The following is a 17,143-nucleotide window of genomic DNA, read 5'->3' as shown; positions in this document are numbered from 1 at the left end:
TTCCAGTATAAAATTCTGTTGTTGATTTATGTTAGGCCTTGTTTTATTAAACAGGTTAAAATGCTCAAATATTATTTTACAAGCGAACCACAGTCTTTTTATCAAGTACAAGTAGGATTTTGTGCTGTTGATATGCTGTTACTATGGCTGATAATTGGAGGTTTTTAAATGATTTATGGCCTTGCTTCAGGGAAGGTATAGTGCAGAATGTAAAGGTCACAATCACATCGTACAGAAACTGGGCCAAATATTTTTCTCGGCAAAGACTGGACTAGCAGAGTTGAAGAAGAATTCTGTCATTTATGATTTGAGTGGGAAATGGGCAAGAAAATTGACATTGCTGTCAGCTGGGAATCCTAGCTTTGCAACATCCAGTGCTTTTGTAACATATCCATTGGAAATATGAGAGAGTACATTGTCCTTTCTTTTTGTGTAGGGTTATAAGAAAGCTGTTAGTGCCCTAAATGACACCAGTCTTGCGTGAAATGTTTTACGGTACATCAGTGAACTGGCCTTTTGCTGTTGGAGATGATTGTGGGAAAGGGTGCTTGAGCCAGTGATATACCATCATGTGCTTAAAAACATACTTGCAGCCTAGGGGAACGTACTCTGCTTAAAATCATTCCTTACACAGGTACCAGGACATAGAAGTTTATCCTATCTCATTCTCTTCTGCGTCCAAGAAAGAGAAAAAAGTTGTGCATTCCTGTACTGGGAAACCAGATGGTGTTGATACATGTAGCAGAATTTGTCCACATAGGAAATACAACCTAGTGAAGTTTAAATATGATTTATTAACCCCAACAGCTCCAAATGCTACAGCTGTTAATCAGACCACTGTGTAAACATTTTGAAATTACTTCTGTAGGTACTTTGATCTTGAATATGATCTAAAACATGGGGGAAGACCTATAAAATACAGACATTCTAAACTCTCAAAAAAAAAGGAGACGTTTTAAATCAAATTCTTTGGCTCCTGGCCATGTTTCCATTCTCCTGGCTGAATGAGTGCACTGGTGTGGAAGGGTACCTTATGTACATGAGAAAATTTAAATCTGCATATAGCAATCTTACTAAGAGGTTCAGATAGTTAATCAGAACACTGCTACATCGTGAGCCCAAAATACAAACCCTGGGCAAGTGAAATATGCAGCCTGCATGAAGTTTCAGTTCAGTTTCCATTGAAAGCTTATCTAGTAAAATCACTTTTCCTTCCTGTCACTTGAACTGTGTCATGCCTGTATTGAGATGTCTTCTAAGGATTTTTACTGGTTTATATTATTATTTTTTTTTCTTTTTTGCCTCCTCTCTGAGGCAATGCAAAGCTTTGCTGTCCAGTCTCCTGGATGTTTTAATTTCTTCTTACCATTGCCTCATGCACATTTTACCATACTTGTGCATAGTCATTCTCTTTTTTTTCTTATTGTTTTCAATATCATCTTTTCCTTTGTCCCTTAAGTACGCAGTGTCATTGCCCTCATTATTTGACTCATCCTTAAAATATTCTTCTGCAAAACTTAAATCATAGGTCATGAAATGTTCTATACCAAGAAATCCAGGGTGAAACAACATCTATCTTTCTCTTTTAGGTCCTGATACAGAAAAGGACTTAATCCTTTATTTAATATTAAGCCAGAGGAACTACATTTGTGCTTCTCCATGTTGGGGTTCTAGTTGAACCCACAGTAGCTCCGTACTTGATTTTACCATTTTCCTCCTTGTACCCACTTCTAATTTTCACTCTCAGGTGGGCAATTTCACGTAATACATTCAGTTTTCTATAGTCTGTATTGTTATTCTTGTTTGTTCAGTAGTTTGTGTATTGGTGGCACTATAAAAATGATGTTCTGCAAAGAGAAATGAAAAATGTATTTCTTGCAGAATGAAGGAATTAGTATTTGTAGTAATCCAGCATTTTCAGCAACTGACTGAACTTTGTGCATCTAAGTTCAAATTCAGATGGTGGAAATCCCACTGGAGTAGCTTTGCTTATAGCTAGTAAGAATTGTAGCTAGTGTCACTGTATCTGTTAACTGAATTGTTTATAGTTTCCCGATGTTCGTCCTTTCAGTTCTGATCTTCAGTGTTTTGCCGTTCAGTATCAATACGACTGGGTGTCATCTCTTACTAGGTGAAAGCTAGTCACATAACTTGCATTTGTGGCATCAATCTTACCAGTTTTCTGTAATAACAAAGCTTTGCTGCTGTTTCCAGAGGTATGAGTAAGACTGAAAGGAGCTTTTTCCATATTACCAGAAGGCAATGCAGCACACGAAGTTAATATGTACAATGGTAAAGTTTCAGAGTTGGTTTATAAGCTAGTTTGCATTCTTGTTTGGGAACCTGAGCAGTCTACCAAATATTTGCATTGTGTTTATTTGCCTGGTTTTGCCATCATTCCTTCCCGCCTTTTGTTGCAGGTTAGTCACCTACTCTGGAGAGAATCAGAGCAATGTCCTACGTTTTTGTAAACGACTCTTCCCAGACAAATGTGCCGCTGCTGCAGTCTTGCATTGATGGAGATTTTAACTATTCCAAACGACTGTTAGAGAGTGGTTTTGACCCAAATATTCGTGACAGCCGAGGCCGAACTGGCCTTCACCTTGCTGCAGCCAGAGGAAATGTAGACATCTGTCAACTTTTGCATAAATTTGGTGCTGACCTACTAGCCACTGATTACCAAGGTAACACAGCCCTTCACCTCTGTGGACATGTGGATACCATCCAGTTCCTAGTTTCTAATGGACTTAAAATTGATATTTGGTAAGTCACTTTTTTTCTTTTTTTTACAGCACATATTTTATAATAAGTTAGTCTTCTGTCACCAGGGCCTCGCATATAAATCTGCTGTTGCTGAAATGCTGTATTTGGTGCAATTCAACTTTTTTAAGATATCACTTAATAAAAACACAAAATAAGAAGACAGGAAAACAATAAGAGGCCAATTCTGCTAGTCTGTGCAACAAGCAAAACAAATAAAAATAGCAGCTGCTGGTGGGAGCTGCTATATCTAATTCTGCCTCACTGATGACATTGCTATCCTGGTTTGGCCAGACAGCCAGGTGTGGGTGGTTGGCACCAAAGAAAAAATCACATTGACTACTTTAAAAGAATTTTCCCCACCACAGTTCTATTGTTTTAATTATTGTACTGTATAAGACAAAGAAAATACAGTGTATGTGTGTGTCAGTTCATTCCCATACTCCTTTGGTAACAATGCTTCCTTTCAGTGTTTTCCCCCTCCCTCAAAGTCTGTGACTCTGTCCTTCTTTTAAATATTGTATATTCTTTCCTTCTGGCTTCCAGCAGCTGTGAGATGCCAGTGCTCAGATGCAAGCTCTCAAGCTGCAAAATAACTAGCTGTTTCATTGCAGTAACTGAATTCTTTTGTTTGTGGAACTTTCTGCATATTCACAATGCATGCAAAAAACAGTAGTAACTTCAAAGCCTTTGAGTTTTTAAATCTGTCCCTTTTTCACATGTCCCTCATTAATGTTTTCAACTCAGCAAAACTAGTTATTGGCAGACCAAATTCTTTATGGGTTGTGTTATGTGTTTTTTTTGCTTCTCATTTCAAACAACTGTGGTGAAAATCCCTAGTCTGAATGCAGCTCTGCTCCTATTCAGTATTATTTTAATAGTAGCAGAGGGACCATCTGTATTTTATTTCATTTTTGCCTGATGTCCTAATAGCCACATGGAAAAAGGAACTATGAGGAACCAGATTGCACAATTCTTTCTTGAAATTAAGCTTCATCCTGAACATTGGCATAAATCTACTGTTTATTTTTTGTTATAACACCCAGAGATTCCAATTAGATTGGAGTACTAGGAATTTTGATTTTATTTAGAGGAAAAAGAGTTGTGCAGTTTCAAACCTAAATATACTGATTTTCTTCTATAGTCAATTATGCTATAACTTGTATAGGTAGGAATTTCTTACTGTCTGATATGACAGAACGTAGTTCTGAGGACTTACTAAATTGTAATGTGTTATGCTAAGTTGTCTTGTTACAAAATTTCTATATTAAAAGTTTCTTTTCTTCTCATGTCCTTTTGTGGGGGGTTATTTTAGCAATCATCAAGGAGCAACACCGCTTGTTCTTGCAAAACGAAGGGGTGTGAATAAAGATGTGATTAGACTGCTGGAATCCTTAGAGGAGCAAGAGGTGAAAGGATTTAACAGAGGAGCTCATTCAAAGCTGGAAACGATGCAAACTGCTGAAAGCGAAAGGTATTTACAAAACAAAAATAATTAATAGGAGAAATAATGTTTATGGCTTTTGGATTTTTGTGATTGACTTGATTGTTTGTTTCTCAAAACAGATTATATCACACTTGGCCTGGTATTATCAGAACAAATCAAAATAAAATTTTAAATTTTGGAAAAATCTCTTTGAACAGATCAAATGTAAGAAAAAAATAACTTTTTCTATTGAGATTTTCATTTTATGGTGGAAATTTTTAAAAATAATGACTTATTTTCCATTACTGACTCCGAAAAATAAATAAACTACCACAAAACCAAAGGAAAAATGGGGTGAAATGCAAAATGCCAGTATCACAGGCTAACCTAACATCCTTTCAATAAGATGGATTGTCTATGCAAAGAAGGGATAGCAGACTTTTCATCTATCTGAGCTTGAATAAAGGGTTTGATACAGTACCATTTATGAAATTTATATTGGTAGTAGTCCTGGAAAAGATGGAGAATAAAATAAGAATTTCATGGTGGCTAAAGAGCTAGTTAAAGGAGAACTGAAGATTTCAGGAAAATTGCTGACAATTTCAGGAAAAGTATTGGATTAGAGGGAAGTTACTATTGAATTCCTAAAGGTCTGGTTCTAGGACTGTGCTTACTTTTTCATAAATGATACAGCCATAGAAAGTAGTAGCGTGTCAGTGATACTAAGAAGTGAGATATAGGTGCCCCAGAGGAAAATTGGGGTGGCATAGACAAAAATCTGGGATGACTAAGGAGAGGAAATTAGTAAGAATAAATTGTGATTCAGTAGCACAAAATGCAACTTTGTTTACCTAAACCTGTATGCCATAAAATGGAAGTTCCTCAGTGAAAAACGAGGGTATAGGACAAAAGACTTGGTGTATTAGTTGGTTCCAGGAGTTGATGCTACCCTGAAAAAGGCAATGAAGTCCTAGAATGTGCAAAATGAGGTATTTCCACTACATAAAGAGAACTGTCAGCACCATTCTAAAAAGCAATGGTAACTTCTGCTGTGTAGTATGTTTTATAATGCTGTTTAGCCCCATTCAAAACAGTTTGATTTATCCTTGAAGAAGCATGGAGAAGCATTACTTCAGCACTTCAGGGAACACAGCGCCTCCTTGCAAAAGGAGCCGACTAGAGCTCATTTTTAGCCTGGTAGAGTGAAGGCTGAGAGGTATGTGGTTGCTGACAAGAAATACTGGTTTTGAACAATGTGAAGTAACTGTTTAAGAAAAAAGCTGATGATAGCACAAGAGCCAAAGGATACAGATAAACCACAAATACTTTTTTGATGGACAATTGGGAGTGTTTTTTTACAATGATCTTCCAAGACAGCCGCCTTGTAGGATTTAGATGAGGCAAGAAGCCTTGCAAGTTTCAAAGACAGCTAATACTCTTGCAGAGGCCATTGAATTGCCAATAAACATGACAGAACATGGGACTGAGATTAATAATGCAAGAGATCTTTCCAGTACTGGTTTGGTTTGGTTTGGTTTTTAATTTGTATTGGAAACAGGATATCAATGTCATTTGGAATACTTGCTCTTATACTGAATTATTCAAATTTGTAATTTTTCATATTGCATAATAACGATCATAAGCTGTGACTGCTGGAGTATTGTATCACAAAAGACAGGGAGTTTTGTCACGTAATTGTTGTTCAGTTTGTGACAAAATGTACACAGCCTTCACTGTAAATCAAAATTAAACTGTGTGGATAGAGTTGTTATCCAAGTTGAGTAAATAGAATAGGTGAAACCAGCAAAATTACAGAAATCATGCAAAATACTCCCAGTGAGCAGATTGGAGGTTCTCTCTTATACATCAAGTGACCCCACTCATCAGAGAGACTGTTTTAAGCCCTGAAATAGAAAATTAAATATTATTCTCAAAATTGCATGAGTATAAATTATAAGAATTTGTGCATATTACCTTTCTGACTTAGCTAAATTTTGTTGAAAGTTGCTCATCACACAGAAGTGCATTTATGCTGTTTTTGTTTAAACATATGGACCAACAGCTCAGCCTCATTTAAATTCCAATTTTTTTTATTTGATAGTGTCCCTTTAATGAACATAGCTTCCTTTCTGTTATTTGACCTTCATAAATGTTATATTGTTTGTTTTGGCAAGGAAGTCAGTAACTTTCCTTGGGGAGAGGCACAGAGACATAAACAGTGCACTACCCAGCTTGTTTGTGAACATGTTTAAAATGTCTGAAATACATTATTTTTAAAATAACAAATAACAGATGCCTAAAGCAGCAAAAGCAAGTGAGCTTGTGTGCTGTTTGCTTTGTAAATAAATAATGTCTTTATAACCATTGGCTTTTCAGACCTCCAGCGTTTCACTCCCCCCTGTTAGTATTATTTTCACATTCTATAGACACTTAGATGAATGTCTTCTGTCCTCTCCCCGCCCTGACTCTCTTACATTATGTATGAATCTATGGAGAAATAATGGTTGCTGTTTCTAAAAACCATCTCTGACTTAAGTTTTCTGCTTCTTATTACATGCAGTTGCTGCTGCTTTGGAAGCAGAGGCCAAAGCTAGGTTCCCAAGTCAAATTTATTTTCTCTTGCTTTGCACTCCGCCTGGTGAGGAGTGGGACTGTGCTGTCAGGAGGCAGAGCTCACGCTGTCCGTCTTTCAGCACAGACGATCTGTCCGTCTACACAGCCCAGCATGACCTGTGACAAAGTGCATCCCAATGTGAACTTCCGTGTTGTGTTGGAAACAGAATAGAAAATCTGTCTGGGCTACGTGGCACAAACCCTTCTGTAGGATGCATTGCTGCATTACTATTTCTTAAGCAGCTGTTATTCATAATAAGAAAAAGAATCTTGAATAACATTGATTTTAATTGAGTTGTAATATAAAATAGCAAAGGCGTTTTCTATGTACCATTTTCTATTTAATGAGCAAGCATGTGATCTTTTCACTTAAATTGCACTGCACCTTTATTTAACCTCTCTGTGGTTATGTATTAACTAGTTAGTAATTAATGAGTGAGTAGTTCTGTTCTACACCAATGGCTATCTTTTAGTAAACCCTTTGTTTTGCTTGGGAAATCATAATAAGCAAAGAAGATGACTAAATCCTGCAGCTATGGGCAAGCAAAAATAGCTTTACAGCAAGGTAAATATTTAAAAAACCAAAAAAGACAAGCTGTTTAATAGGCAGTTTCTGAAATCTTCTGCATGTGATGCTGTAATACTTCAGCAAGCTATGGGAGTTTAGGCTAATTATTCTTCAGTGGCTGTACTTCCTAAGAAAAAATACCATATGAATAGTGTGAAGTTTTTCCATGGTGATATCTTAGAAGAGAGATTCATAAATGAGACCTTTTCCTGATAACAATCATTTGTCAATTTATTATTCTCAGCAAGAACAATAGCATTTCTACAATTAGTTTTGACTTGGAAATTACTTTTCCCTGAAATGTTTTCTTTTATTATTGCTATAAGAGATATCTAGGAATATGGTAACTGAAAGCAATTAGAAAGGAGAGAAAAAAAATTGTTTTTCTCTGCGTACCTTCTGCTATTGACATCATTGTGTACGTAGTTGGTTTCACCATTTCCTTTCCCTGCTTGTCAGAGCCTGATCCTATAAACACCTGTGTATGTAATTTCACTCAAGTAAGAGCTAGTAGGACTGTGCAGATGGCTAGAATTTTACATAAGTGAAATCAAGTGTTGAGAACGTTTTCCTATTCTTTGTGAGCAACAGAGAAAGTTTTGTGTTATAAACTGACTGTGAAACCAGCAAAATTGGGAGAATGATACAAGAAGCCATGCAGTATTTGAAACAACTTACTTTTTTTCTAAAGGCGATTTATTGTCAACATGACTGCCTTGTTCTAATTTTATATTTGTTTCTCACTTAAAAGTGAGAGTTCCAGTCCCTAATTTATAGTCTGACAATTTAAGGGTGCCTGATGGATTGATAGTGGAATGTTAAAACATCAAAGGAGCTGCTGAACGCCATATGGCAGAAAACACAGCAATGCCAACTTGTCTTGAAGATCAGAAAGTTTCTGAACTTCTTGTTATCCAAATTTATTGTTTATGTGATGTTTTTATGCTAGAGAAGAGGCCTCTAACAAAGACATGCAGGAGAGTAGTAAAGATCACTATAGATTTCAGAATCTAAATTATATTGGTTAAAGTTTCCATTTTATTCATCAGAGTTTATTTTTAAATCATAATTTTTTTTATTAACAAGAGCTGTGCCCCTTGAGGTTTTAGCTTATGCTTCATTAGATTTTACTAAGCCATATTTAGTAGGAATTATGAGGACTGACTTTTGAAGGCTTCTAGGTGGTAAGCCTGCAAACTCGGTGCAGTTGTACGGATACAAATATCATTCTCTTTACACGGGTTAATAAAACATCTTTTCTGCTAAATTAAGTTTAGAGTTAGGAGTCTTTTCCTGATCTGCTTTGTCTTGATTTAGCAGAGACAATGCTATAAATCTGCAGGTGGGTTTAGTTTTTAATTTAGAATGTTTCGGTTGCTCTTAGTAGGATTACTGTCGTACTTAAAGGTGCATTCTTTTGCTCTGATGTATTTTTAACTTTAATCCCCCGTAGTGCGATGGAAAGCCATTCCCTCCTTAATCCAAACCTACAGCAAGGTGAAGGAGTTCTTTCCAGTTTCCGGACGACATGGCAAGAGTTTGTGGAAGACCTGGGCTTCTGGAGGGTGCTGCTCCTCATCGTTGTCATTGCTCTTCTGTCGCTTGGAATAGCATACTATGTTAGTGGGGTGCTGCCTTTTGTAGAAAACCAGCCTGAACTGGTGCACTGAAGCAAATGCAAAGAAGTGCACCGTGCTTTTCCCTGTTCTAATCTTATTTTGAGCTTCTTGGAATTATTCTCTTGGTGCAGGCAGTGGCAGCTGTATATACTGTTTGCCGTTTGTACTTATTGTTAACCCCTTTGAAAGAGGGATTAATTCATTTCAAGTAAAACACTAAATTCTAAAGCATTCCTAAGCTACCTCTGACATATCATGACTTGCAAGCAAGATGTGAAGATAATCCTCTCTGTTGATAAAATATTATAATTAGAAAAGGCCTTTCATAATGAATATTAAATTCCTCGGCATGAAAAATATATCCCAGTACAGAACCACATTTGATTTATTTTCCCTATGAAAAGAGGTAAATCTATTGTTGGATTTTTTTGTGTGTGCTTCAGTTGAAAGAAAAATATTCTTTTAGAAGTTGTTCTCAAGAAATCTGAATAATATAATAACACATTCTGATATCTAGACAGTAATAACCTGCAACTTCATAGTTCTTTTAATGCCTCCCCATAGTTTCATATCTGCCAGTTTATAAAAAGAATGAGAAATAGATCAAGTTTTACTATGTCTTTAATGTATAGATTACTCTTTTATTTATGAGGTTAATGTAGTGTTTCTTCCCCTGATGAATTTAATGTTGTTAATACCTGCCTGAAGTAAATTTTGTAGAACAAAGCTGTATGTTGTGCATTGGAAGTAAAGTTGTTTCAGCCTTAGGCTGAAAATGTTGCCTTTTTGTTGAAATGTTACTAAGTGAACCTTTCGTTGTAGGGGTAGTTAAAAAGTGATTTAGGTGTTCTGCTCTGTATATAATCATTCTGTAAGGTCATTGTCTTTGTGTCACAAGGGTAACTTTTCCTTCCTCCTACAAGGCCAGACTGAACCATATAATTGTATTGTTTTCATGTTTGTGGAGAGGACTTGATTGAATAGAATTCCTTTCTAGAATTGTTTTCCATTTCAGTTGTTTTCAGACAGCACTTCCAGGCTTATGAATTATTTTCTGAGTATGCAGAATAGAAGTATTTAAAATGTTAATGTTTAGGATCATTGTATGAAATGAAATCTTGACCCATTCTGTACTTAGCTGTGAAATCCTTTATTTGTAAATAATCTAGGGATATGAGTCAGTTAGATACTCTTTTATGAAGGCTAGATAGGTACTACATAGTGAGTTGGAGGTTTTTGAAGAAAGCAGATTCTCTCCTCTCATGCTGATTAGATGTCTAACTCTCTTTGTTGCCATTGCCTTGAAAATCCCAAACAAAATAAATTCTGCAAACCTAATGAATCTTTTTTTTTTATTTAGCCACTCCTAAATTGTTGCTAAATAACATCAAACATTTATAAAATTATAAATGACAACAAGTATTGATAGAAGTAACCTACATCTCTCTGTTCTGCTGCCATGTATATTTTTCTTTGTTGTTTATGGGTTTGAGTGAAGAGGGTTGTTTTTATTTTGGTGTCTGACATGGGCTTCACTGAGCTGCACTCCATTCTAAATTGGCTCTGAATAATTCTTGATCTCAGTTCTTAAGTTAGAGGTTAATGAAATGATACTTTTCTAGCAGCTGCAATGCCACAGAAAAGAAACCCTCTTAAAACAAAACAAAAACCCAGAGCGTACTCCTCTTCAGAATATTTCAATTATTGTACATCTGTTCATGAACAGAGAAATATAAACTCATAATATACCTAAATTACATTTACTTCTCTAAATAAGTACATTTCTGTTAATAATACTCTGTATCATGAATAATCATGTTGTCTTTCAGTGTGTATTATCTGCATAATTTGTAATTGTATTCTCAGTATGGGTGAATGCCACAAATAAATATATGTAGTGAGTATGTTTTGGTTTATTATTACATTAGTGCAGCGGTAGTGATGCTACCCCATTTTACTGAATTTGTTTGTTTGTTGTGCATTGATAGTGAGGGTTTCAGAAGTGGGGAGGTTGCCTCCCCAAGAAATGGCAACCACGCTGTTGGTATAAATGATGTTTTAGAGCATAGTTTCTTTAAACTTTCCCGTTTTATTTTCAGTATTATTACTGAATTGAAGTGTCTGTCTGTCTCTCTCTCTCTCCTAAGATTTCAGGTATTGAATATGTGATCTAGAGGCCCCTCGAGATTTAAGATTACCTATGAGGGGGTACAAAACATAACCAAGAAAACCAAGCTTGAGCCTTAAGAAGCCTTTCCTACTTTGCTGTCCTTCTCTGTACTTCGCTTATGCTGTATACATAAGCAGTTTCAGAACTGCACATTGAAAAGGTTTGAAAAATCATGTCTGTGTTCCAAGTTAACCTATGTCACTTTTTAAACCCAAAGAAATGCAAAGCACTGTTTGAACTTCACTGTGTAATGACTGCTACTCTTTGAAATAAGGGCGTGATAAACGTCTGACTAAAAGAGGAGTTTGTTCTGTATATACCTCTGTTATTGAAAAAGGACAGCTGTGCCTTTCAGTATATCTATAAACATTAATGACTTCCTTTTCAAAGGTTCATTCTAAAGAATGAATTTGCCTCCTGTACACTAGATTTCAAGGAATACAATCTGTCTTTCTTACAGGAACAGAAAGAGGGCTTGAGGCTACTTCTGCTTGAAGCTGTTGTCATAGCGAGTTTCACTGTTTCAGCATAATGATGTAGATCAGTTTAGATTGTCTGTCAGTCAGTAAGATTTCTTTTATTTATTGTTGCAGTGGTGTCTAGATACCTTGATCCAGGGACTCCATTTTGCTAGGCACTCTTCACATCCAAGACAGATTGTTGTCTCAAGCTGTTCTCAGACTAACAAGCTAAAATAGAGTAAGGAATTGAGAGAGAAAACAATCATGGAGGGATGAAGTGATTTTTTCCAGTGTCATAAAACAACTTGGTGGTAAACTGGGGTGTAAAATGGATGCACATAGGCTACTCTGCAGTGGGCTGTCCCTGTGCTCACATTTATTCCCTGGCAAGATCACACATATCTTACCTCATAATAGCTTGTTCGTGTACCATATCTTTTTATCTTCAAGGGCTTCTGTTTTCACTCATATTGGTAGTTTGCTTTGTAGAAGGGCAGGATCTGCTGTGTGACTGTCATGGCTAGGTGTTGTTTCTGGTTGCCACAATACAACAGGTATTTTGTTACTGGATGTGATCTGGCACTGTGAAGTGTATCATCCTGAAATCTCCTGTGAGAGAAAGAACATGGTTTCACTTTAAAGTATTGAAACAGAAGGTCCAGGCAGTTTCTGGGTCTGCAGCTGATCTAGGTGTTGATTTTAGTGTGGGTCAACTAACCTCTTTGGCTGTTTTTAGTATCTTAAGTAAGTAAAGATCAATTCACCAGTGTATTGTAAGACGGGCTAGTTCACTAGGTAGCTCTTTTTCTAATCAAAATATGTTTGGTCATAATACGATAGAGAAATGCAAATTAAGTCATTTATTCAGAAATTCAATATCATCATTTTAAAATAGTACTAGAAAGTACAAATTGCAAATGAAAACTCTCCAGCAAACGAAAAAAAAAAAAGGGTAATATTGTCTGTTGTTATAGACTTTTCAAAATTCTGACTAGCATATATTTAAACTTGAAGTTGACTTTTAACAGAACTGATTTCTTCCTCAGCTGACATACAAGTCAACTTGTTTCTGAAGCCAGCTGTTTCTGAAGTTGTTCCTGTTTCTGAAGTGAGCTCTTTGTTAAATTCATATTTGAATTGGTGATTAAAATAAGTCTTAAATGATGTGAGAATTAGGTCAGAAGGCTTTTCCTTCATTCAGTGTTCTTTCCTTACATTTCAACATTAATCCTTGTAGATTGGTTACTTGACATACACTTTGTAAAATTTCCTAAGTGATTGAAAATGTTACAAAAATTGTTGTTGCCAATGGTAGTACATTTCTCATCCCTGGTGTTGGGGCTTCGTAGAAGAATTCAAATGTCATTGCACAGTGTCATAACCTGCAGTTCTGTGTAAACTTTGTAAGTGCTGAAATACTGTTGAATCATGAATCTCGAATCTCTGTTAATATTATGAAATTAATTTCTGGTGACAGAAGAGATAATTCTGTATCTGCATTTGCAGGGTAGTGTGATGCACCTGTTATCTTAAACATATTTAAGTACTTCAGCTGAATTTTGTGTTGCCTGGCATCTTTTGTACTGCTCTTACAAATGCCTCAAAAGAAGAACGCTTTTAAAATATACAGTACTAGGAAACAAATGCAACTAATTGGTAATTCTTTGCTGTTTATTGCTGGGAAGCGAAGTGTTCCCAGGTTCGCACTGCCAGAGAAATCTGAGATGAAAACTAGAAGTCTCCAAGTGACAGTGATCTGGTGTAGTCTGTGCTCTTATGCAAAGCAGAACTAATGCTCTGATGTTGCAGCTGAAGCAGCCTGTGTGCAGAACCCTGAAAAATGTGTCTCTGCTGTAGGCATTTATAGCTTGTAAATCATTGTTGTAACTAAGCATTAAGCAACCGATATTTCCTAATGACTGTGATGAGACAAAACTATTGTTCTTCATTACTGCCAAGGGAATGGGAAATCTACTGGAAATTGCCATAACTAAAAAGCAACAAATCAGAATTTCTTCTGAAGTCAAAGTGTGAACAAGTCACAACTGTGGCTTCAAGTGACACGTTCTTTCTGTTTGTGATTTTAAACTGCCTTCTGGATGAAGAAAAATGAGGAGACATTTGGAACGGAATGGGTTGCATGCTATGTATGGTTTGCAGAAAACACGAGGGAAATGAATGCAGTGAGCCAAGACAGCAGTGAGGGAGGCAGAGCAGTGTGTTACCTTCATGAATCACTGCTTAAAGGCCAGTCCCGACGCTTGTAAGAAGTGCGAGGAATGGCCAGTAACAGCCTCCTAGCAGGAGACGGATTTCACTGTTTTGTCATGACACCATCTCACAGGGGCGGCCGTGCAGCCCTGCAACCCGAGCTGCCCCTTCTTGACTTTCAATGTCTAGAGCACTGCTATTTCAGACAACTGCATGTTTGAATGTGTGCCTACATTAACAGCTGGTCATGTCAAAGCCGAACTGGTTCCTTTTATACAAGAGTCGTTCTGCACATAGGTTAGCAAAAGAAGTTTTACCAAATGTGAACAGCAGCTCTTTGTAAAACATTCGATATTTCTGGTGTATTAAATGACGTTTATCTAAATATCAGAAGGCAGAAATCCAGATGAAGGATCAAGTATAGGCAATAGTATCTCATTTTCCTTTGCCAAAGAAAAAAGATAACATGGTCTTAATGCAAAGCAAGAAGAAAATCATAGTAAATTTGTTTTGAACTGTAGAATATGGATTCCTTACTGAGCCGGATTCCTTATTGAGCCAAATGCCTTAGTATGAGGAATTTTTCAAATAACATACTCTCTGGCAGGTAAGTTTTCTAATAGAAAGGCTGACATAGCTTTGCAGTGGTGTGAAGGTAGTAATGTTTAAAGGTTGTGCTGGCTTAATGAAGTGTGCATATTGAAACAAAACTAGTTAATAATGACAGTGGATTTCTGCTAGGATGTAAGGATTGAAATGCCATAGCTCATCCTCATATTGTTGTTGTCTTATTGCAGGCTGAACATCTAGCTTGGTTTGTTTTGGTACAGATATTTTCAGACAAAAAATGAAGTATGTAGACATCTGTGGGTTTAAGCTGGCAATCACAGTTTCTGTAGTGGACGTAAGGAATAATGGAATACCCCTCTGAAAGTCATGACAGCTTGTACGTGGGGTGCTGAATCCTGCCAGGCATGTTCCTTACAGAACTGGTGGCTTTCCCTTTTATGGTATCGGTTTGAATCCTTGTGTCAGTCGATGAACACCAGTGGTTAACATGGGGCTTGAACTGAAAGCTGTTTTCAAAAGTTTTAATTATAATAGAAGTCAAAGCTTTATTCTTTATTTCAAAGTTCAAGGAACTTTTTTTTTTTTTTTAATCTAATGTTTACTAGAATTACAGCCTGCAAATGTGCACAGATAATGAGCATGTGTGCGTCCTTCCTCTGTGCACTCCCATGCCGAAGGGAGGTTTAGGAATAGCAAGCAAGGCCTCCAATGAGATCAGTTTGAAGTAAGTCCGATTTATGGAATTCTGGTTTTTGTCATTTGTTATCAGATTGGTATTTAATATACCACCAGCTCTGGTTTTATTCATTGTACTGACTTACTGACATATTTTCTTAGTCTCAGTGGTACAGTTTGGGAAGTGTAGATTGCATTACCTGCCTCGCAAAGGTGTGCTTCACCCACCGAGTGCCATGATTTTGATAGTAAGTGAATTCTCCAGTTTCAAAATGTTAGCCAGTGATCTCTGCTTTTTGGAGTTACACTGTCTGCTTTGCGAAGTGAGCAACTCATTTGCTAGTATGGTAGTTTGTTTCGTTAAGGACTTGGTCGTTTTGTCCATTTTTTCATGTGAAATGTAACAGTGGTTGGGGAAACTGTTAGCCTTGGCTTAACCTGGTCCTCCAGAAAGCCTCTGGAGATGGAGCAGACACTTTGAGGATTAAAAGGCGGTCTGGCAGTAAAGCTGGAGAGGTGTCTATTCCCTGCATTTTCAGGCTTTCCAGGACCCTGGGATTTTTATATTGGGCATTTGGAGTCACTCTGCTAGAAAGATGATATCTTTGTAGAAACCTTTTGACCTTTATGTATGTTCTGAAAATCAAACGTGTACAGTTTTGAAAGCTCTTGTTTTCCTCCAGGCAACAAGCTATGCTCCAATAGAGCAATTAGGAATACTTTATACGTATTTTTAAGCCAAGAAAGCAATCTAACTGCAAGTCGGTTTTTAAATCTTAACTAACGTAAGGGTACAAGGCCACAGACTTCACCTTCTGCGGGCACCCGGGCACCTGCTGCCTTATTCCCAATGTTCTCCCCTGCCCCTGCACTGGCCCTAGTGCTGGCATGCATCTGACCCCAAGGGCCTGAGTCGGGAAGCTGTGCCAGTTGGCCCTACCAGGAACGTACTTACTCCCACTGCATTCTTCCTAACTCTGCCCCTCCCCGTCGTTTCATCTCCTGCCCTCCACTCCATGCCTCTTTCATGCTTCACCTGCACTTGAGTTTTACCCCATTTCTTATGCACCAAGGATTCTGTTCATAAAACATACTTCTTCCCCATAACTTCTTTGCATTTTATTGTCTTCATTGCTTACAGCACGCTATCCCCCATCTTATTTGAGCCATTGTTCTTTACCAAGTGTCTTTACTTGCCTAGCCTAGTCTATGCTGAAAAGCTCTTTATGGGATGGAAGATACCATATTTTGAAGAGAGAGTTATCAGTTGGCTCCAATTCACCAGTTCACTGCTATCTGTAGTAGTCATCTTTTTAATTTCCTGTACTAAAGATACAAGAAGCTAACCTTGTTGTACGAGCCTTGTTTTCAGTTCTACTTCATTTCTCTAACGCTGTAGTTGATTTTTTTGGTGCTTTCCTTAAGTCAAACTAAGTCATGTGTGGATTGCTTCAGCTTTCAATAGAAAATGTCTGAAGTCTGACCTGTGAACAAGTTGAGTTTGGTTTAGGTCAGTGGGTATGAGGAGTCTGCGCACCACTTGTGAGACTCTCTGGATAGTGGGACTGGATGGAGACCAGTCTCTGCTCCGTGGAACCGGGTATTGTAGCCTCTGGACTCTTGTAGTCTATGGCAGCAGCACAGATCACAAGACAGCGTACAGGGATGCCCCAGGTTTACCACCCTTCCTTTGGCTATGGCTCCATAGTAGACATGCTGGGCATGTAGAGGATGCTGAAATAGCCTCTAGAGTGGACATGCACCACTGGAGATGCTCCCCTTCTGTTGCAAGACTTTTGATGTAGGACAGAGTTAGTCTATGGAGGCCAAAACAGATGTTGAAGAGATCAGCGCAGTGTGGTTCCTAGTTACCACCAAGTGTCAGTGAGCTGGTAGACCCAGCTGCACAACTACCATGGTTTATGGACATACCTCGGCTTTTTCAGCTCTGCCCTGTCACCTCGCAGATGAGCCAAGGATGCACATGCAGCTGGTGCAACGGCAGGGAGGAGAGGAAGTGGAGTCAGTGCTCTGTAGTCTGTTATCTCCGCATGGCCAGTTAGCAAGCAG

At 37.6% G+C, this 17,143-nt stretch overlaps 1 protein-coding gene across 1 annotated transcript; it reads left to right on the top strand.

Annotated features, from left to right (window-relative positions):
* Nucleotides 1–2,416: 2,416 nt before the first annotated feature.
* On the top strand, nt 2,417–9,450 carry ANKRD46 (ankyrin repeat domain 46). The gene is made up of 3 exons (XM_009709768.1): nt 2,417–2,763; nt 4,076–4,234; nt 8,821–9,450. The coding sequence occupies exons 1-3, from the start codon at nt 2,453–2,455 to the stop codon at nt 9,035–9,037; spliced, it is 687 nt and encodes a 228-aa protein (XP_009708070.1). The 5' UTR covers nt 2,417–2,452; the 3' UTR covers nt 9,038–9,450.
* The last annotated feature ends 7,693 nt before the right edge of the window (nt 9,451–17,143 follow it).

Source organism: Cariama cristata, unplaced genomic scaffold (assembly GCF_000690535.1).
Source record: "Cariama cristata isolate BGI_N322 unplaced genomic scaffold, ASM69053v1 scaffold4831, whole genome shotgun sequence".
NCBI classification, from domain to species: domain Eukaryota; kingdom Metazoa; phylum Chordata; class Aves; order Cariamiformes; family Cariamidae; genus Cariama; species Cariama cristata.
This window is presented reverse-complemented; position numbering and strand designations above follow the sequence as displayed.